General features: G+C 42.8%; 1 protein-coding gene across 1 annotated transcript; it reads left to right on the top strand.

Moving 5' to 3' along the window:
* Positions 1-243: 243 nt before the first annotated feature.
* Positions 244-20,996, top strand: LARS1 (leucyl-tRNA synthetase 1). Its single transcript, XM_061344017.1, has 32 exons — positions 244-358; positions 1,459-1,577; positions 2,142-2,229; positions 2,848-2,928; positions 3,360-3,497; positions 3,951-4,112; positions 4,798-4,910; positions 5,310-5,373; positions 5,900-5,967; positions 6,292-6,517; positions 6,909-6,996; positions 7,094-7,170; positions 7,612-7,665; positions 8,128-8,268; positions 8,910-8,987; positions 9,546-9,631; positions 9,716-9,781; positions 9,878-9,960; positions 10,586-10,724; positions 12,037-12,249; positions 12,439-12,496; positions 13,342-13,405; positions 14,016-14,199; positions 14,412-14,502; positions 15,350-15,490; positions 16,051-16,191; positions 16,285-16,395; positions 16,526-16,636; positions 18,631-18,735; positions 18,952-19,047; positions 19,680-19,812; positions 20,649-20,996. Exons 1-32 carry the CDS (start codon positions 353-355, stop codon positions 20,852-20,854), a joined length of 3,531 nt encoding a protein of 1,176 aa, XP_061200001.1. The 5' UTR covers positions 244-352; the 3' UTR covers positions 20,855-20,996.
* The last annotated feature ends 370 nt before the right edge of the window (positions 20,997-21,366 follow it).

The raw sequence follows: 21,366 nt of genomic DNA, 5'->3' as shown, positions 1-21,366 counted from the left end.
GCATAAGCCCTGCTGCGACGTCTTTGCTGGTGCTCTTAAAGGGGCAGCACGCCTCTGCGCGCCGGAGGGCGGAGTGAGTGCGCCCCCAGCGGTCCGGAGGGAGCCCCGCAGGGCTGGGGCTGCCCTGTTTCTCCCAGACCCGGGGGTCCCGCAGGGCAGCGTCCACGCGGCCGCCGGGCGGACCGACCGATCAGCTGCGGCGGGGGGGCTCCGCTCAGCGGGCGGACAGAAAACGCTCGTGCTCGTAACGACACTCCCCCTCCCCGCTGCCTTGGTACGACCCGCCCTCCGCCCCGCCTCCTTGGTACGGCCCGGCCCGCCCCGTGTCCCGTCAGGCGCGGCGGCCGGCAGCATGGCGGTGAGTGCGGGTCTGGGCACCGTCCGGTTCCGGGGTGGCGGGGCTTGGCTGGGGTGTCCGCCGGGGGCCGGTCTCCCTGCACTGCTGCCGGTGCAGCCGCCCCTCGTCACACGCCGTGTACGCTGCGCGAAGCGGGGGCAGCCCGGCAGCCCCTGGCCGCCTCCGGCGGTGAGGCGGTAGTTGGGGTTTGCGGACGCTTGGAGAACCCCGGCGGTCCCCGCAGCGTGCGGCTGGGGCTTTGCGAGGCGCGGTAGTTACTGTAGCGGTGGAGTCACGCTGCGGTGTGTGATTCAGTGCTGTAGGACCAGGTTCTACTGATTAAGTCCCTTGGCACGGGGTAGGACCTCTCATTAAGCTGTCGTGGTGGCTTTGCGTTCAGAGGTGTTTGAGGTTTGCTGTAGTGCTTTTGTTGTTAACCAGGACTGTGTGTGCTGACGCGACCGAGGGGGGCACAGCCGCTGCCCCAGCTCTCAGTCTCGGGGAAGAAAATCCAAACTCTTAAACTGCGCGTCCGGGTTTGTGAGTGGGACTTGAGGTGCGTTGTGTGCTGAATGAGTGAGAAAAAGGAGTATTTAACACTTACCGGTGGGGTTTAGACACAGCGTAATTCACCTGAAGAACCCTGAACCACAGTTAGAGTGGACGTGTGCGCCAGCCTCTTCTCCTGGCATAGGAAGTGCCATTCCCACTCAATGTATAGCTAGTAGGAGTCGTGAAGAGTCTGGACCAAAACCAGAGCTCTGTGCGTTTTGTTGGGTTTCTTGTTTTTTTTTTGCTGTGCAGTTCTATCAGCTTCTGTCTCCTCTGTTCAAACAGCAATAATTAAGTTTGTTAATTATGGGTAATGGGGCCAGTTTGTCAGAGTGTTCCTTATGTTGGCTGCTGAGGAGCTCTGTCTGGGAGAAAGGTTGTCAACCCTTTCCTTACAGATCTTGGATCCTGTTTCCGAAGGCTGACACTAGTGATGCTCTGCTGTGAGCTTGTGTTGCAGGTTAGGGAGCCCAGAGGAAGGCTTGCCTGCAGCGAAAGGGGGTCAGGGGGGTTCTGTAATGCATTGCAAGTGTGTGTGTGTGTTAAACATTCTCCTCTGTGTTTCACAGGAACGTAAAGGGACAGCGAAAGTCGATTTCTTGAAGAAAATTGAAAAAGAGATCCAGCAGAAGTGGGATGAAGAGCGAGTCTTTGAGATCGATGCCTCAGACAGGCAGAACCAGAATTGGTATCGTTAATTTCTGGTTTCACAGGGTTTTATCTTTAACTGAGTGAAATGTCTCTTCGGGGAACTTATTTCCTTCAAAATCCATCAGAGAAAAAGTGGCCCCTTGGTCTGTGCTGAGGGTTGGCTGGGTTTTTTCCATTCCTTTTTTGCATTTGCCAGTTCTAATTAATGTGAAGTGTTGTGAAATGAGTAAGTACTTGCAGTGTGCCACTAAACAGTCTGAGCTGGGGTGGTAGGAGGTTAAATAAATGACTTTAAGTCTTTGCAGTAATTAATTTACAGAAGCAGCATTAGAATTGGTTCCCTTTGGGAAATTGCTGTGTCTTGCAGTTTCTTTGTGATCTCAGTCCTATGCGGGTTTTTCCTGTGCGTGCTTATTTCTTGTAGGATGACAAAGCCTGTTGAGATATCAGTTCTGTAAAATTGAATACTGGTGTTGCTGGCAGGAAGACATTATTTTAATGTAGTGTGGGCTGAGCATAGCAGTTAACTGTTTGACCCACGTATCATCTGATGGTCATTTTGAAAGCTAATTACATTTTAATGCTCTGTATTTCTTCACAGCAAAGGGAAGTATTTTGTTACCTTTCCTTATCCCTACATGAATGGTCGCCTTCACCTGGGACACACCTTTTCTTTATCTAAATGTGAGGTAAAGACTTTTCCTTTGCTAATCCCTTTGAGTGCTACTCTAGAACAAATTATGATTTTTGTAGTTAAGCTTTGAGCTGTCAGAAGCCTTGGAATGACTTTATAGGGTCAGTAAGTCTGAGACTTTCATTTTTGCCCATATTTTCAGTAAAAATGCTTGGAGAGAAATGCCCCTCATCACTTCTTTCATTCTGGGAGACCAGACACAGGTGTTTCCTCTTATCATTCTCTCAGATGACCAGAAACTTCACAAGAAATCTCCTTCTCTCTTTTGTTTGTGAACACTGCACTGTTACCTCTGTGCGAACAGGTTTTAGGTCCTCTGGATAGGGTTCCACAAAATCCATCTCTTCTTTGCACCCATTCTTTCGCAGTCAAAACCAGCCCCCTGCACATCAGGAAGGCTTGGACTTGCACAGCCAGGCAGTGGCAGAGCTGGTGTAAAACTGGGTTGCACCTTCTTTTCCATTGATTAGCTTCCTAGATGCTGTTGATGTAATTCACCTGTCTTTCAGCAGTTTCCTGTTAAAGCAGGAGTTGCATTTACTACTTGAGTAGGGTGCTAATGAAGCCTTGTGCTGTTCCTGTGTAATCTGTTTCATTTTTCCATTTTAAATAGTTTGCAGTTGGGTACCAGAGGCTAAAGGGAAAGAGCTGTCTGTTTCCGTTTGGCCTGCACTGCACTGGGATGCCTATAAAGGTAAGATGCTTGGAATTAGAGGGATTTTTCTAATACTTTGCCCCAGTGAAGACTACTTAGAGCATTGCTTACTGTCTGACCTGAACATCACGTTTAATTTGTTCAGAAATTCATCAAGACAGTGAGATTTTGAACCTGAATTTGTAGTATGATGTGTTGTGCTGGAACTCTTACTGCTTTCTAGAAAGTAAAATGCTTTCGAACTAAGTTTACCTATTGTACTTTTTTATTTGGAAGAAAATGCTCCCTGTAAAGCCCTTCCTGCTGTGGCAGGAGTCTTAAAGTTGCAGAATCCCCTAGAAGCTAATGCATGTCCTGAAAAAGTTTGAAGCGTTGTAGTGAAATGCAAAATGTTATTAGTAAAAGGACTCCCTAGCTGTGATTGAAGCAATTGTCCCAGGAAAGTACTGCTTGCCAATGTCTTTGCTTAGGCCTGTGCAGATAAGTTAAAGAGAGAAATGGAATTGTATGGTTGCCCACCTGAATTTCCTGATGAGGAGGAGGAAGAGGAAGAAAATTCTGCTAAAAAAGAAGAAATTGTCATCAAAGACAAAGCAAAAGGCAAAAAGGTAAACTTTAAGCAAAGGCTTCCTGGGTTGGTGGCTGTGCTCTTGGACTCCAGGTGCGCATCAGTGGGTTCACTTCACACTTGGAGAACCCTGTGGTACATTGTGGGTTTGTACCCACAATCATCACCTGATTGCCCAGGACCTCAGTGAACTGATCATTTCCTGACAGTTTTTCATGCTGCAGCCTGTCTGCAGATTGACCTGAGCGTGTAACAGCGGAAAAGAGCATAAGGGAGTTAATGCATTTGCAGTTGATGCAAGCTGGGAAAAAAGTGTAGGTTAGAAACTCTAATCATCAGTCTTCACTGCTAGAAAAGGATGCTCAAATGTTTGTATTAATGTGTATATCTAGGCATAGAAACCGTAACAGTAAGAGAGAAGAATGCTGTGAGCATGTAAAGCTAATGTGAGTACAGAATGGGCCTCTTTCCCTCATCATGGTTGTTATTTCAGAGTAAGGCTGCTGCCAAGGCTGGCTCTTCCAAATACCAGTGGGGAATCATGAAGTCTTTGGGGCTTTCTGATGAAGAAGTAGTCAGTTTTTCTGAAGCTGAGCATTGGCTGGATTATTTCCCTCCCCTTGCTGTCCAGGATCTGAAAAGCATGGGACTGAAGGTAACTATGAAACCTAAAACTCAGCTATGGGAGCAGCCATGCTTGTGGTGGTGTTACTTTTATGGATGTGTGGCTTCTGCTTTGGGGAGGTTTGCAGTGTGATACCAGCGTGGTTCTGGAAGTGTTTCTGCTGTTTGTGGAATTATTCATTTAAACTTTTAGTAGTCTTTGGTGACAAGTGCTTTCTTATACAGCACTTGTACTCTGTGCAGTGATTGCAACTGGAAGCAAGAATTGAATAAAGGAATTGACTTTCCCTTCTTGTTTTCATATTAGGAACTGCTCTGTAGTCATTATTGACAGTAGCTTAGGAAGAGTAAAGATGTGATATGAAATAAAGATACTTGTCAACTGACATTGCATTTTTAAAAATAACAATGGGCAGAGGTTACAAATCAGGGTAGCGCTGGGATTTAGCTTGAGTGATTGATTAAAACTACCAGAAAATCTCTCAAGGTCATGGTCAGCAGAAGACCGTGAGCCTTTGGCATCTCAGCTGTGAAGGAGCATGCACACACAGACTGTGGGGCCAGGGTTTTAAGCACATGCCTTATGTGATATATATTTGTACTATCTTTTTTTTTGGAGAGAAACTTATTTTATTCTGAAAATGACAGTTTTGTGATTGTGAGGTCCCTTGAAGTTCTGTATTGTATTTACTTGTGGGGCTTCTTGCACATTTCAGGTGGATTGGAGGCGTTCTTTCATCACCACAGATGTTAACCCGTATTATGATGCCTTTGTACGATGGCAGTTTCTTACACTGAAGGAAAGAAATAAGATTAAGTTTGGGAAACGGTAAGCATGGAAACTACCCCTCAGCTGGAAGCTTGTTGTGAATGTGGACTAGCTCAGCTTCTCCAAAGGAGAAGCCCCCAACATGTCTCTGGAATGGGCTTCCAGCTCCCATTAAACCAGAATCCTTTCATTTCAAATGCTTTCCTGGAAACAGTGGAGTGTGTTTATTGTGCTGGTGAAGTGTGTGAGGTTGGGTTCCTGGTGTAGTTTTCCCGTGGGTACCCCCTCAAGGCAAAATAGGGCCAATACCAAAAGCTCTTGTCGAAACTGAATGTTGGCATTGGTGCAGATCTGTGCAAGTTTGAAAATACCATTAAATGGTCTCTTAAAGATTTGGGCTCCTCCCTTGGCCTACACATTACTGTATTTGCTACTAAATGAAAATATCCCTTTTTCCAGATACACAATTTATTCTCCAAAAGATGGACAGCCTTGCATGGATCATGACAGGCAAACAGGAGAGGTAATGTTTTTAATTGATATTCTTATGCATTGCTTATGATCTTAAATACCGAGTGGACAAATTAATTGTATCTTGGAGCAAAATGTATTTTTTATACATACAGAGTTATCAATTGTCAGTACATGTGAAAATGGAGTGAACTCTATCAAGGACATTTGTCTTGACCTGTGGATGGTGTTTTCCATCAAAGCCATTTTCTGTGATTATTTGACAGTTGGTGCAAGAAACATCACTACGTTGTATCATTGTCTGTTGAAACAAAACAAACTGGCTGTTATTAACTTGTGTAGCTGAGATAGTGGCTCTGGCGAGTAAATTTTTTGGCTTTGGAATAAAGTACCACCTCTGTCTCCAGTCTGCACTTTTGAAACAGCCATTTGTATCGATGGAAATCTGATTTACTGTGATGAGAACATTGGTACCTTAAACAGTAGTTGGATTCAGTTACTGCAGAATACGGTTTATTTTCTTTACTGCTTGAGTCAATGTCATATATTGATTGCTGCATTATTTATGTGAACTGTAGGGTGTCGGGCCTCAAGAATACACACTAATAAAAATGAAGGTATTAGATCCTTATCCCACAAAACTAAGGTAGGTCTGGAATTTGTAATGACAAATAGTACTATCTTATGGCCAGAAGTGACCGTTCCATTGGACAGTCTGTTTGCCTAATGCAGACTTCAGTTTCATCCATTTATGTCACTTCAAAAACCTGGTGAATGAAGCAGTTTTAAGCTCTTTATTCATTAGTCTGTGTGGAACTCAAAGAAAATGGAAAACCCACAAAGAACTTACTGACCCACTTTCATCCCTTAGTAAATGTTACTAAAAGTTCATATTAGCTTAAAAGCGTGTTGTGTATTACCCTGAATGGTTTTGTTTTGGTGACTTATAAAATGCTTTCTCCCTCCCCAGTGGCCTAAGAGGAAAAAATATCTTTTTGGTGGCTGCTACGCTCAGACCAGAGACCATGTTTGGACAGACCAACTGCTGGGTTCGCCCAGATATGAAGTACATTGGCTTTGAAACTGTGACTGGGGATATTTTTATCTGTACCCAAAGAGCTGCCAGGAACATGTCCTACCAGGGCTTCACAAAGGATAATGGTGTCGTACCTGTGGTCAAGGAGCTGATGGGAGAGGTAAGCATCTTGTAGCTTGCTGTGCAGGCTTATCTTCTTATGAAGCTTATACCTGCAAAGGTGATGGTAGAATCCTACTTACAAATCAAATACAGGATCCATTACAAAACTTTTGGGGTGTTTAGTGACTAAAAAAGTGAGCAGCAGACAGCTTTTCTGGCAGCTATGCTCAGCTGCTGGGAGATTAACCTGACGCACTTCCCTGTGGAATGATGCGTTGTTGCCTTGGCAGTCTCTCAGCAATCTGCCTCCTTGTCTAACTAAATATATACATATTTATTTGTTTGTAATATGTAAGGAATGCCAGCAGATTTGAAGACACCAGCCAGAAGAGCTTACTCAGGCTGAAAAAGTGCTACTTATTGTAATGATGTTCCTTTGTCCTGCACAGGAAATACTAGGAGCTGCACTTTCGGCCCCTCTCACTACCTACAAAGTCATATATGCTCTACCCATGCTCACAATCAAGGAAGATAAAGGTAACTGTACAGCAGCATCGTTCCAAAGCCTGCCTGCACTCTATGCATTCAATACGTGTTGATTGTTTTTATCTATGGTATCTGTTTGTTTGTTAAGGCACTGGAGTGGTCACAAGTGTTCCCTCTGATTCTCCAGATGACATTGCAGCCCTGAGAGATTTGAAAAAGAAGCAGGTCAGTCTGTTAACAGAGTTGCTTCTGTTTCCTTGCCGTAGTGTGGAGGGTCAAGGTTAGATATCCAGCGGGTAAAACGGAGCTCCCTTTAGTTGGAGTTTTGCTGTCTCTAACTTGAAATCAAAGTAGTTAAAAATAAATGAAGTTAAAGTGAGCAGAGCTGGGACAGATGTTTGTTCTCAGACTTCAAGTAGAGTTTTGAATGAGAATCAAGTAACTTCTGCTGCATGTTAAGGTAGAGAAGAGTATCAGAGAAATAAAAACAAATGCCTGTTGTGGAAATGACTTTCAGAGATGAGTTTTGTCTGCTTTATATAAAACATTATGGAAAGATCTTATGAATGGATAAAAGCCTTTAAATCTTGAACATTTTTCTTCTATCCATATTGGTTAATTTTTACAAATTTATTTATGTTTAAAATTTTCTTTTACCTTCCAAAGGCTCTGAGGGTGAAGTACAACATCAGAGATGAAATGGTGCTGCCATTTGAACCGGTGAGTCTCCCTGGTGTGTCCAGCTGCAGTGCATGTGTCTGGGCACTCACTGGTGAGAAACAGACCAGGACCTGTGCCTGTCTTTTCCAGGATTTCTGCTTAAAGTCCTCCTCAGCTGAAACAATGAAGAATTTAAAGTCCTCATGTTTTGCTGTTGTTGTAATGTTTGCTTCATAGGGGGCTGCAACTAAGATTTGTTGTCCATTGCTATCTTTCAGACATAAAGAAAAGTGTTAATTTTTGTAGGAATTACTATTTTGGAGATTGGTTTGTATAATTATACTGATAATCTGTTGGGTGGTTAAAACTTACAGCCATAACGGCCAGATTGTTGCAATATCTGTTCTGTACAAAGAGCTAAATTCCCTTAGTGTTACAGCAGTCTTGTGCTGAATTGGTGTAGATTTTATGGCACTGAGATAGCCTGAGCTGAACATGTGATACTGGTGTGTTAATTCTCAGGTGCCCATCATTGAGATCCCGGGCTATGGCAACCTTTGTGCTCCGTTAGTCTGTGATGAGCTCAAAATCCAGAGCCAGAATGACAGAGAGAAGCTTGCTGAGGCCAAGGAGAGAGTGTACCTGAAGGGATTTTATGAGGGAGTAAGTAATAAAAGGTTTTGAGTATTTTCTTGCTGGGTTTGATTGGGGTGAAACAAAGTGGGTAAAGATGATAGCACTTAAAAAAAGACTGCAAAAAAGAGGGAGGTGTTTTCCGTTTTCCCCAGACCACTTTTCATTCAGAGTCTTCAGCCATGTGCTGCAGTTGGAGTTTTGTAGAAGTGGAGAGAGGATGGAGAAATCTATGACTGCAGACTGAGGTCTGTTATTGGATTTCCTTGCAAGTGCCCATCTTCTGGGGAGTCAGTTGATCTTGCTACAAGTATTGATTAGGAAACTGGTGGAAAGGGCAGTGTGTTGAGGTGATTTGTTTGGTTGTTTCCTTCCCTTGTGTGCTGGCTCACTGTGATGTATTTGTTCCTCAGCTGTTTTATTGTAAGCTGGCAACAGCTTTATTTCTGACTATCTGTGTGTGATTGCCTGTGTGCATGCTGGCATGGAGACAGACCCATTTTGGGTAGATGACTGTATTTAATGAAAAAAATCCCAAACAACTTTATTCCTATTTTTTGCATGTCAGAGATTGCAGTAGCTGCTACTTCTTAATGCTGATCCAAAGAGCTATTGCACCTATTTGCTGTTAATTTTTAAAAACATCAGCTCCTGTGACCCCTATTTTACAGGTAATGTTGGTGGATGGATTCAAAGGACAGAAAGTTCAAGATGTCAAGAAGCTTATTCAGAAGATGATGGTGGATAATGTATGTGATAGAGTGGACACAGTTGCTTCCAAATTACCCATTTTGTCATTTTCACTGTAGCTGAGTCACTAAAGAAACCTCTGCTCTGATTCTGCTGTCATTACTGGTGCTTTGGATCACTGCAGAGTTAGGAAATACTGCTGAAAGAAGGACCTTGTGTTCTTGCACTAAGTGGGATGAATAGCTTAGAGACCTCTTACTCCCTGCTTCATCCCGTCACCTTGTCTAGGAGATATTTTGTCAGTCTGATTTAGTCTTTGATATAGTTGTTAAGACTGTATCACCAGTGATCTTTGTGCTGCTGTCCTCCTTTTGGTTATGCATGGAGACCTGTACAAAATGATATGAACTGATACCTCAGAGGAGCACATAGTCAGTGTTGCTCTTGTTCTACTGAAGAGAATCCTGAGGCAGGGTGCCTGTGTAGTGGCAAAAGCTATGCAATAAATGCTGCAAAGCAGATTAGAACGGGGAGAATGCTTTTTGGTAAGATGTGAAGACTTTCAAGACTTTGCCAAGCACTTCACTCTTGGCTTTTACTGCCTTTTCAACTCTTAGGATGAAGCCATGATTTATATGGAACCTGAGAAACAAGTTATATCGAGGTCTGCTGATGAATGTGTTGTGGCCCTTTGTGATCAGTGGTAAGTGAAGTAGTTTCAAAGTTAGTGCCAAATTATATCGTAGTTGTGTATTGCTTTGTTACAACAAGCTTCTCTCGACTGTAGGTATTTAGATTATGGTGAAGTGAACTGGAAGAAAGAGACATCAGAGTGCTTGAAACATCTGGAGACGTGAGTTACAAAAGCAGATGGAAAGGGGAGTGCTTGTTGGCTGTGGCTGGTGGTGGTCTAAGAGGGCCGGGAGCAGTAATGGCTTATTTCTGACAGGTTTTGTGAAGAGACAAGGAGAAACTTCGAAGCTACTTTAGGCTGGCTACAAGAGCATGCATGCTCCAGGACATATGGCTTAGGTAGGCAACCTGCTCCTTTCCTGACTTCATGAGAATGTCCTCGTGAGAGTTCTTCACATGAGGATGGTATTCACTGGTTCATTTGGAAGGCTTAAGTGCTATCTAGAATCCAACATGGTGTGGGTAGGTGTAGCTATATCCAGCTTGTATCCTGACCCAGCATCCCAGAGAAGGCACTTTCCTGAAAATCCATGTGGCCGGGGGTTATTTAATTTTTGCATTATTACACGGGTTCTGTGCAGCATCTCTAGATTTTTGCCTGGGCCATTGATTTGGAAGGGACCTCAGAAGAAGGAACTAATTCCATTTTTGGGTATTCTCCTTAAATTCTGACCAGCCTTCCTCTTATGTAGCCTATGACATGAGGAACCTGTTCTAACTGCATCGTAACACATAGCAAATGATCAGGAGCTGAAATCTGTTTGAAGGTTGTATTTTCTCTTAAATAAAATTTTCAAACGCCTAAGTTTAATTTTTTTAAAAGGATTTTTGAAAGCATAAGCATGAGCACTTGCATCTCTGTGTGTGTGTATGTATGTGTTCCACTGAAAGTCATGAACTGCTTTGTATGCTTGTCAGCAGGGCTGGTACTGGCTGTACCTGATACTGGTTTCTGTGTCTCTAGGTACCCGGTTACCTTGGGATGAGCAGTGGCTGATAGAGTCTCTCTCCGACTCAACTATCTACATGGCCTATTACACAGTGGCTCATCTGTTACAAGGAGGTAACCTGAGGGGCCAGGGAGAATCTCCTCTAGGCATCAGGTAAGGAGAGTAAATCCTGAAGTGTTCTTGTTTAAGTGGATGTGTTTATCTCCTGAATTGTTCTCCACAAAGACTTGCCAAGGAGACTGATGCTTTATTTTGGTGTTTAAAAAGCATCATTTTCAAACTTCATGTGCTGTTAGTGAACTTACCACAAACCTGTGGAAGGGGAAATAAGGAAAGAGAAGGGAGAGAGGAGGAATGTCCCTGAAAGCAGAACTGTGTGCAGGGTAAATTGCCTTTTTAAGACAAAGTGGTCCTTCCCAGGATTTTTTGAGTGATTGGTCTCAGTGGCTGCTATAGTGTCCCTGCTCACTGAGGCTGCTTTGCAACTATAGAAAATTGTATGCTCACGAAGTAAGCAAGGCTTTATCACTTCCTTTTTGTCACTGTATCAAAAGTTGATAACTCTCTTAGCTTGGAACCATCTTTAGTCCACAACTCATATGTGGAAGCCTTCAAAGTAAGAGGGGAAGGCATTTGTACCATATACTTCTTAAGACTGCTCTGTGACCTCCTGGTTGGAGTGGTTGTGAGCTTTCAGTGGTAGAGATCAGAGAGATGAGGTAGTACAACTCACCTGGAATGGAAAAAAACAACTTCCAGTCTTGCCTTGAATCTTATGCTCTAGTTCTGTGTGTTTTCTGGAGCATTGAACATGCTGGAACTGGAACTTGCCTCATTCGGTGCTGTAATGAATCTGAAAAACATTTCTCAAGTAAAGATTCTTACAGACAGAAATAGTTCTGAAAGGCTGGGCAGAGCTTTCATTTTGGCTCAAACCTCTCTAATTACAGACAAGCTCCTTGCATCCTAGTCATGTCTGGAAATAAACTTTGAAGTGAGCATCCTGAGCACAGAATTGCAGATCTGTTGGCATTAAGTATATACAATTAGAGTGTATTTGAACAAAATAGATAACATCTTCCTTGTGGTGTTAGCAAATGCTTTTTACCAAGACTTCCTCTGTGGGGGACAGTAGAAAGGGATTGCACACCACAGTAATAGAAAGTATAGAGCAGTAATTGCCAGAACTAGGTCACTAAAGAGGTACGTGTAAGATGTTGTTTTAGATTGGTGGTATCGATTCAGCTGATTGTTTAATGTGTACTGGAGGTGCTCTGGATCCAGAATGCTTTCCCTATCTGCATAATACAAGCCAAAGCACCTGTACGTTCTTTGTGTTTGCTCTGCTTATCAAATGGAAGGTGTTGTGAGAACTGATAGTGGTTTTAAGCGGTCTTACACAAACTGCTGTTGGGCGGAAGAGGAACTTGTACTGATATCTCAATATGGGACTAATTCTGTGCAGGGCACATCAGATGAGCAAAGAAGTCTGGGATTACATCTTCTTCAAGGCAGCTCCGTTTCCTAAAACAGAGATTCCCAAAGAGAAATTGGACAAGCTAAAGGAGGAGTTTGAATTTTGGTATCCTGTGGATCTCAGAGTTTCTGGCAAAGATCTTGTTCCAAATCATCTCTCTTACTTCCTCTATAATCACGTGGCCATGTGGTCAGATCAAAGGTGAGTTTGGAGATAATGTGAGCCAGGCGTGCAGGAGAGAAAGCTGGAGAGTTTTGAGTTCTCGTACATCTGCTAATGGCTTTTTTGGACCATGCAGCATTCAGAATTAGGTTGAAAATGTGTGTTTTCATATTGCAGCTTTGCTATGTATTTACTTCACCAAATGCTTTCTATCTTGTCTTTGAACAGAGAAAAATGGCCAGTAGCTGTGAGAGCAAATGGACATCTCCTGCTCAATTCTGAAAAGGTAGAGTGGGGTTTCATGTGAGAGATGGCTTTTGTGGCTGTCAAATAGGCACTTAGCCAGGCTGGAAAAATGCTTCTTGCTATTTAAGAGGAGGAAATAGTGAAAATTCCAGTTTCCTCATTGGTGCCCTCCAGTTTTGCATTCATCAGAGGTAAAGACCTGCCTTTCTTCCAGTTCTATGGGATGCTTTTCTTAAGTTAGCTCTTGTATAGCTTCACCAGTTTAGCAAAGATTTCATTCATTTCTGTTAAGTTTTAGGGTAATACAGAATGTAGAATGTTTTGGTTTTGGGGTTTCTTGACTATAAATTTTAGTGTTGTTAAGCACTGCAGTAGATGCAGTGAGAGGAAAACATTTGTGCTGGTAACTCTAATGTGTGAAAGTTCTGAAATGGAATTAATTTGAAGTACCTGAACCTGGGAATTAGGCCTTGGAGACAGCCTAACATGAAGCAAAATATCCCACCAGAGTCCTTTGAAAAACCAATGCAGGATGAACTGGAAATACCAAATTTGAAGTAGTATTTAAGTTTAATTTAGGTAGTTTCTGGAATGAACTTTTAATACTGGTTGTCCTGCCTCAGAACCTGACAAAGGCTGGGCTGGAACTCAAATGGTGCCACCACTTACCCTGTAGCTGTGGTATGTGTGGACCTGTTCAAGGTTCAGGAGGTAGATGGGCAAAGTTCAGTCTCCTTTTCTGTGTTCAGATTTACCCAATTGCTTTTGCTGGGGTTCATGAGCAAACACCTTCTCAGGGGTTTGCCCAAACCCCTGTTGTGTCTGTTTTCCTTATCCAACAACAAAATGGATGTGTGAGCAAACAGACTCTTCTGTTTCTTGCAGATGTCTAAATCTACAGGCAACTTTCTTACCCTAACTCAAGCTATTGACAAGTTTTCTGCAGATGGTAAGTATGTTTTGACCTGCATCTGGCTTTCAATTATGCCAAAATAACTAAAATGAGTGTTCTGCTCTCAGAGGAGCAGTGGGTTTATTGGAGGATTGAATTGCAATGAATCCACTACTTGCCACCTGTGCTTTTTGACAAGCTGAACTCTACTGGGTTTTTTGACAAGCTGAACTCCTCTATTCAGGCACACAGCCTGTTCAGCCAAGAGCTGCTCCTGATGTTGAGACCCCTTAAAAGGTGTCTGCTTCATGCTTCCACATTCACCTGAGAGATCAAAACACATACAGATACTGATGGTGCACAGGGAGTGTCTACATGAGTGCCCATGTTCCTCCTTGCACACTCTTGGTTTTTGGGCAGTGATTGTACTAGGCTCCTGGTCCTTGGTGTGTCTGGTTTCCTCCCTCAGGAGGGCAGTGTACCTCTACTGGGTAAAGTCCATCCTTTCAGACAGCTCTCTCTAGCTGGCCAGGCAGATTGAAAATGCACTCTGCATTTTATTAACTCATAATGAAAAGGCAGCTGGAATTAATTTTGAGTCCCTCCTGCATCTGTAGCTACTAGCTAATTGCATGCTGGCCAAATTAGCTGATGCAGTTTCTTTCAGGCATGCGTTTGGCCTTGGCTGATGCTGGTGACACTGTTGAAGATGCCAACTTTGTGGAAGCCATGGCAGATGCTGGTATTCTTCGTCTCTACACATGGGTAGAGTGGGTAAAGGAGATGATTGCAAACAGAGACAGTCTGAGAGGTGGTCCTGCCAACACCTTCAATGACAGAGTCTTTGCCAGGTACTGTACAAAAGCTAATAATACACTTTGCTTCTTTGTTTTTCATGCTATGTGCATCTCTATTCTACAAAGTAATGAATTACATAGAACAAAACACTTCACAGAATAGGGCGTGGGATTACTCTGCACGGGTGATAGTGGTGTTTTACACAGTCTGCCATTACGTGGGGTAGACTCTAACGGTGGTGTTCTCGCTTTCCTTCCCTTCCTAGTGAAATGAATGCTGGCATAATGAAGACAGACCAAAATTATGAGAAGATGATGTTTAAGGAAGCTCTGAAAACTGGCTTCTTTGAATTCCAGGTAGGAGGTCTCTTGTTAGGTGTAAGAAACTAACACTTGGTATTTGTTACTTTGTGGATTTCTTTTGATCCTGATGTCTCTGATCTTTAATTAGACAGCTGAATTGGAATCGGTATTGTGCCAGGAAACAAGACTACTTGAATAAATCTGAAATTATAAAGGTCTGCTTGTGTGATTTTAGTAAGGACCAGGGGTAGACAACTGTGTATCTGCAAATAGTCCTGATTAATGAATATGAGCAAAAAACTGCTTAAAACGAAGACACTATTAAAAGGAGTGTTTCCTTTCTTTAGCTCCTTTTTAATAAGGAATTCTTCATGAGAAATCCAGATAATGCATCAACAAAGTTGTTTGGAAGCAGAGTGCTTTTTGATATACTCCATAAGCCATGTCTCCAGAGTGTCTGCTGAACCACGCATTGCTCTTAATGAGTTATAGAGACTCCTTTATGTGGCTCCTTTATGATACCCTTGAATATGATTAAGTAGGTTGAATTATATGTATAATGATAGATCATATTCATTGTCTTTTTCTTAATACTTATTAGTATCTCTATGCAAGCTATTTGGATGACAGTACCTGATACACAGTTGTGGATATTTTTGTCTCTTATGTCTGTGCCAATAAACACTTTAAGTACCATATTGCAGCAGAAATCCAGTGGCCGCCTGACAGATTCTCACTCAGGTGTTTCAGGAAAATGCAGTTGTTGTAATAATCCATGATTGAGTTCTAAGCTGTTTGCATTCAAAAGGCATATTAGAGCAAGGAGTTGTGTGTTTTCTTCTCAGTGTTTCTCCGTGGCAGGTGGAGTGTGCTAATGCTGGTTGCATTCGCTATGTTTCAGGCAGCAAAGGATAAATACCGTGAGCTGGCGATAGAAGGGATGCACAGACAATTGGTGTTTCAGTTTATTGAGGTTCAGACGCTGCTGCTGGCTCCTATTTGTCCCCACTTGTGTGAGCACATCTGGTCGCTGCTGGGAAAGGTACTCACTGACGTTTGGGTTTTGTCACTTTATTCAGATCTCAGCTTTTCCTGATTTTTAGTGAGCCTCCTATCAGGCTTATGGGTGTCTTTTGCATGCAAATAGAAGAAATGTCTTAAGATGTAAAGAGCCATAATAGCTCATTGTCTATAGGACAGTGAACATATTGGGTTAGCCTGTTACTGGGAAGATATATGCAACTCTAATACAAGTCACTTTGGTTATCTCCTCACAAAGAGGTGATCTAAAATTGACCCAGATAATGTAATATTCCTACACTTAAACGTGAAACTTCAGGGATTCTTTACTGCCTTATTCTTGTAGGTGATGTTATGTAGGTGTATGGCAGGTGTAATTGTATGTATAGTCCTTAACATTACCTGTTGCAAATAAATATTTGTTGGCTGCACACTTACTCCTTTACAGCCTGGTAACAGGTGGGTTTTCACTGAAGTTCCAACTGTCTAAACCGTTTCCAGTCAAGCTATAATGGGTTGAAACCCCACCAGATACTAATGTGTTTTCATCTCTGTGCATGTTACTTCTCCCTTTCTTCAAAGCCTGATTCCATCATGAGAGCCTTGTGGCCGACAGCAGGTCCTGTTGATGAGGTGTTAATTCGCTCATCCCAGTACCTGATGGAAGCAGCTCATGACCTGCGACTTCGCCTCAAGAACTACATGGCACCTGTGAAAGGAAAGGTGAAGTGTGTTAGGTCATCTTTTTAAGTGTGCTGCCTGATAATTATGTATTGCTTTTGGAGTCCTTCCCAATTTTTTTTCTTGTTTCCTTAGAAAAGTGCTAAAGAACCTTCCCAGAAGCCTTCTCACTGCACCATCTACGTGGCAAAGAACTACCCACCCTGGCAGCACACCACCTTGTCAGTTCTGCGCAAGCACTACCAGGTCATCGTCCTTCCATGTTTCTTTGGGCTGCTTACCTGCTGCTCTGGGGGCTCTTTTTCTCTCTCTGTAGAAAGTTTCTAAGCTGTAATTTGTTACTTATCCTTTATAATGGGTGTTCATTGATGTTTAGGTCAGTGGAGGTCAACTGCCAGATAATAAAGTAATTGCCAGTGAGTTGAACACCTTACCAGAGCTGAAGAAGTACATGAAGAAGGTTATGCCTTTTGTTGCCATGATTAAGGTAAGTGCCAGAGGGACAGTTGTATGGAAAAAGCTTTTGTGAAGAAAACTCGTTGGACAAAGGCAATGATAATCTGTAACTTGGTGCATGGGTATTGTTGTTTCCTTCATTTCGTTCCTGGATCTCCTACTAACATTTGTCTTCAGTCGCTTTCCTCCCCTTGCTTGTTTGGCATCTTCATGGTTTGTTTATAAACTGCTTTGACATCTCTGGAAGAAAGATACAGTAAAAATGTCTCTATATGGATTAGCCCAGTGAATGAATGGTCTGGCTGGGGTTTGGTAGTTTCTGTATTTTGCAGGTTATAATCTGTGCTTCAAATACATGTGAATTCCTCTGTGTTTGAAATGCATCAGATTTCACTCTTGAGTTTTTTTATGCCGAAATGACAATAAGGTGTTGCTCTGGGGACATAAGTGCTTAACGCTTGAAAGCTATGAACAAGGTTAGAGATAAGTGATTGCACCACACTTAAGGGAGGATGAAAGGGTCTGTTCTGAGCCCTGAGTGGGATTATGGATTTTGTGTATTATTTGCGTACCATGCAAAGAATAAGTAAAAACTTTAAAAATAAAAAGGGGAGGGGATGGCCAGAATAGAATTTAAAATCTTTTAGACTTCTCGTGGTCTGGAGAAATTGAGAGGGATTGGTAACAGGAAAAATCCTAATGAGTGTGAAATACTTCTTCACCTTAAGTTTTGGCTTAATTTTTAAAATTCCTGCAATAATGCTTTCTGTTGGTCTTATATTTTATAAATGGAGGTGCTCTTTTGCCCTCTCTCTAGGGTTATTCTAATGACTCCTTCTCATGGTAGCTGAGAAGCCTTCAGAGGAGCAGAGAGCACAAAACAGCTACAAAGCTTCCTGTAGAAGTGTGTAAAGAGATGTATTAGATCAGCTGGTACAGTTGGAAAAGGTCAGAGAAACTTTCAGTCCTACAAGTGTATTAGGTCTGAAATGTTCTGAGCTTGATGTCCTTATTCTGGCAGAAGTCAGTGATCCTGGTGCAGCAAGGAATGGGCTGGCATATTGAGCCTTACCCCAGCATCGATCATCTCGCTTCTGAAGAGCAGGGAGCAATTTCACATTAAGACATAGAAACATCTGAGCTCAGACTCCCTACACCAGTGTGTTTTTCTCTGAAAACCAATTATTCAGCAATTCCAGTGCACAAGGAACATTATTTCTTGTGTTTCCCCTTTGTCAAAGGAGGGCTTAAGTGGATGAGAAACTTCGTAATTTACAAAGGGGAGCAATTCAGTGTGAATGCAGGGAATCTTTCACATTAAACTGACAAGGAAACCAGGAAACCACAGCCTTGCTGAGTCTGACAAAGCAGAGCTTCAAAGGAGACAGCTAGCTCAGCATATAAAAGCAAGGAAAGGGCAGATTGAATTCCAAAGAGGAAGTTCTGTTTTAGTGTTAAAAAAAATCACGTGTTTTTTCTATTGCCTGTAATACTTTGTATCTTGTGAGTGTTGCTGTTGGCTTTCTCAACTAATTAAGTTACTTTTATGTTAACATATAAAGTAGTTGTTATTTCCCTGCAGAGAACTTGTTTTACGACTGCTGTGAACATGTCCAGTTGTTGTAAGCTTGGCCTTAATTTCAAACTAGGTCATAAGACTGCATTTCCTGCTGTGAAATACCACTGAAATGCTGACTTACTTTGTGAATTCTCAAGCTGCACATTAAGTAGGGATCATAAGTAACTGAATGTCAAACACCTTTTCAATTCTATATTAAAAATGTGTTCTAATTGCTCTTGCTCCTCCCATCAGTGTCACCAACTCGCTGTAGAAGAAGCCCTGTTACAAGAAAATTATTGTTCCTACGTTAGCATGTTGTGCCAGCAGAGAGCTCTCGTGGTTGAAGTCCCATTCTGTTCATGACTAATGGAGATAGTTTGCGTTTTGAAGCATCATTTTACTGCAGCATGTAGAGTTTTAATCCTTTGATTTATTTTTTTTTTCCTTTTTTCCCCCTCTGACAGGAAAACCTGGAGAAGAACGGCTCCCGTGTTCTTGATCTGGAGCTGGAGTTCGATGAGCGTGCAGTGCTCATGGAGAATATTGTCTATCTGACAAATTCCCTGGAGGTTGGTACATACCTGGCATATTTACTGCTTGGGTTTTATTGGCATAGGTGGAGGACCAGCCTTTCCTAAGGCTCTAAGCCTGGTTGCATTAACTTCTGGGTGTATGCTGCTTAAGCAGTGGTTTTTATTATCAACTAAATAGGTCTGGTATCTCCTGTTCCCTCCAACTGGATTAAACTGTTGATTCCCCTTTCTCCCTTTTTTCTTTTTTCACAGCTTGATCACATCGAAGTGAAGTTTGCTTCTGAAGCAGAAGATAAAATAAGAGAAGACTGCTGTCCTGGAAAACCATTTTCCATATTCAGAACTGAGGTTAAGTCAGAAATTCGCATATTGGAAGCCTGAGAACCTCGTTTTAAAAAAGCCAGACAAAAGCAAACATGCCATGTAAAACCTTGGATCAGACATGGACACTGGATTCATTTTGCTTTTCACCCAGCACCCCTTCAAAACAAGAAACATTTCCTGAAGCAATTGTATTTTGGGTTCTTTTTTCTTCCTCTGTATAAAGCCCTAAATGTCTGTGGCTGTACCTTAGACTGAGGTTCTTCCAGTCAGCACCACTTAGTTATCTGATCTGAAGACTCTTAGTTTATCCATTTATAGTGGCTAAGAGATTCCCTTCAGTTGCATAAAACCCTTTCAAAAGGATTCCTACAGCTCTGTTGTGGATCCTGGGCAAGTCATATGTAAGATCAGTGACCTTTCACAACAGTGGCATTCCCTAAATACATCCTCAAGACTTGTGCTTACTCTGCTGTGTGTTTTAACGAGTTGGGGCAGTGCTCACATTATGGCACTGGCAAGTATGCTTCTAAATGAAGTTTTTCCACCCAGAATGCTTGCTGACAGCAGATGTTTGGTTGGTTTGGTTTTGCGTTTCCTTCGAGGCTTGGATCACATATACAGATCTCCTTTAATGTTTGTATTTAACTTCCTTACAGCCCAGTGTCTCTGTGTTCCTGGTGAACCCTCAGCCATCAAACGGCCACTTCTCTACAAAAATTGAAATCAGGCAAGGGGACAACAGGGAGACAGTGATCAGGCGCCTGATGAAGATGGACAGAGGGATCAAAGGTAAGGTGCTAGCACAGCTCTATGGCTTAAGAATCAAATACATCTGAAGCACTGAGATGGGTATAAAAGGAAAACTGGACCTCATCCAAGATCTGGTGACAGCAGAGTAATCTTTTATTTCTGAATCTTTAAACAGCTTGTGTTTATATTAACGTTTATCTGTAGAACAAAGACAGCTACCTACCAGTGACGGTGCACACAGAGGAGCAGGGGAAGGGCACTGTGTACACAGTAGATGTGTGTGTGTGTGTGTGTGTATGTATCTACTGGTGGTGTGCTAGGTGGGTACTTTATGATGCTGGAAAACAGGTGAGGTTAAGCAGTGACTTTCTCACTCCGTCTTTTCCAGAAGGTGTCACTGTTCTGTTGGTGACCACGGCAGAAGGTTGTATTTGGCTTGGCTGCAAGATCACAGGCTTTCTGAGCTTTGTCCTAGGTCTGCTTAGTTCGTGTGTGAATAGGGAATTGTACTTAAAACAACACTTACCTGCCTCTTTCTCCTGGTCTCTGAAATTCATTGCTCAGAAAATGATACCATAATTGCTCAGTTACTCATGGCTGTCCAAGCAGCAGATAAAGCAAATCTAGTGCTTAGAGTGTGGTATTGAGAGCTGATATTTCTGTATGGTTTATCCCTATTTCTGCTGGTAACATGCAGTGTAACCACTGAGTGGCATCTTTGTAGTGGGTGTAAATCTAAGCATGAATGTTATTCCCAAGAGTGTGTATTTCCTTGGAGCAGATGTAGAAGTACTGGGTATTGCTTTATCAGTTCAGTTGACACTGCAGCCTGTGTGCAGATCCTGGAGCCTAACCAGGCTCTCTCTTCACTGCAGATCTCTCTAAAGTGAAGCTGATGAGGTTTGATGATCCTGTGCTTGGCCCCCGGCGCGTTCCAGTCCTTGGCAAGGAGGAAGCAGAGAAAACGCCTATTCTGGAGCAGGCAGTCTTCCACATTGACCTGGGCGAGCATCGCGTTCGCCTCTCCGAGAACGGCCTCATGAAGGACATTGGGGACACCATCGTTTACCTCGTCCACTGAACTGGCACGTCCTGGGGTGACTCTGAGCATCTGTAATGAGCAGAGATGGGAATTTGTTCTGTAGAAAACAAAGCCTCCCTCTGCATGCAGGCTCACCCCATCTCTTTTAAACATGGATGAAATAAAACTCTTTTCCTCTGGCCCTTTGGCTTTTCTTGAAAGGAGCAGTTACCCTCAGTGTTAATGTGGCCAATCTTCCTTTTCAGCAGTGGCCAGTGGTTTCAGGAGCAAACTAGAGCACCACACTCGGAATTCCTCTCCCTCCAAATAGGCAAAGACATGGGTGGAAAAGTTGGTTGTAAATCTCATGTAATAGGAGGGAACAAGTTGCTTGCACGCGTGTTTATTTTGCTTTGCAATGACCCAGGTGACTGAACAGCATCAGGGCACTTTTACACAGACCAGCAGTTCAGAAGTAATGCTGAAAAACTCTTAAGCAAGAGTTAAATAGGAAAGCTTCCCTGCTTCCCAGCTCTTAAAACAGGAGTGCCTGTAGCACACACTGTTACAGA

The sequence above is a fragment of the Neopsephotus bourkii genome, unplaced genomic scaffold (assembly GCF_033783945.1).
Source record: "Neopsephotus bourkii isolate Nb327-2 ecotype Australia unplaced genomic scaffold, CSIRO-AGI_Nbou_v1 NB_1846, whole genome shotgun sequence".
NCBI lineage: Eukaryota > Metazoa > Chordata > Aves > Psittaciformes > Psittacidae > Neopsephotus > Neopsephotus bourkii.
Note: the sequence above shows the minus strand (reverse complement) of the source record. Positions and strands in the feature narration are given on the sequence as shown.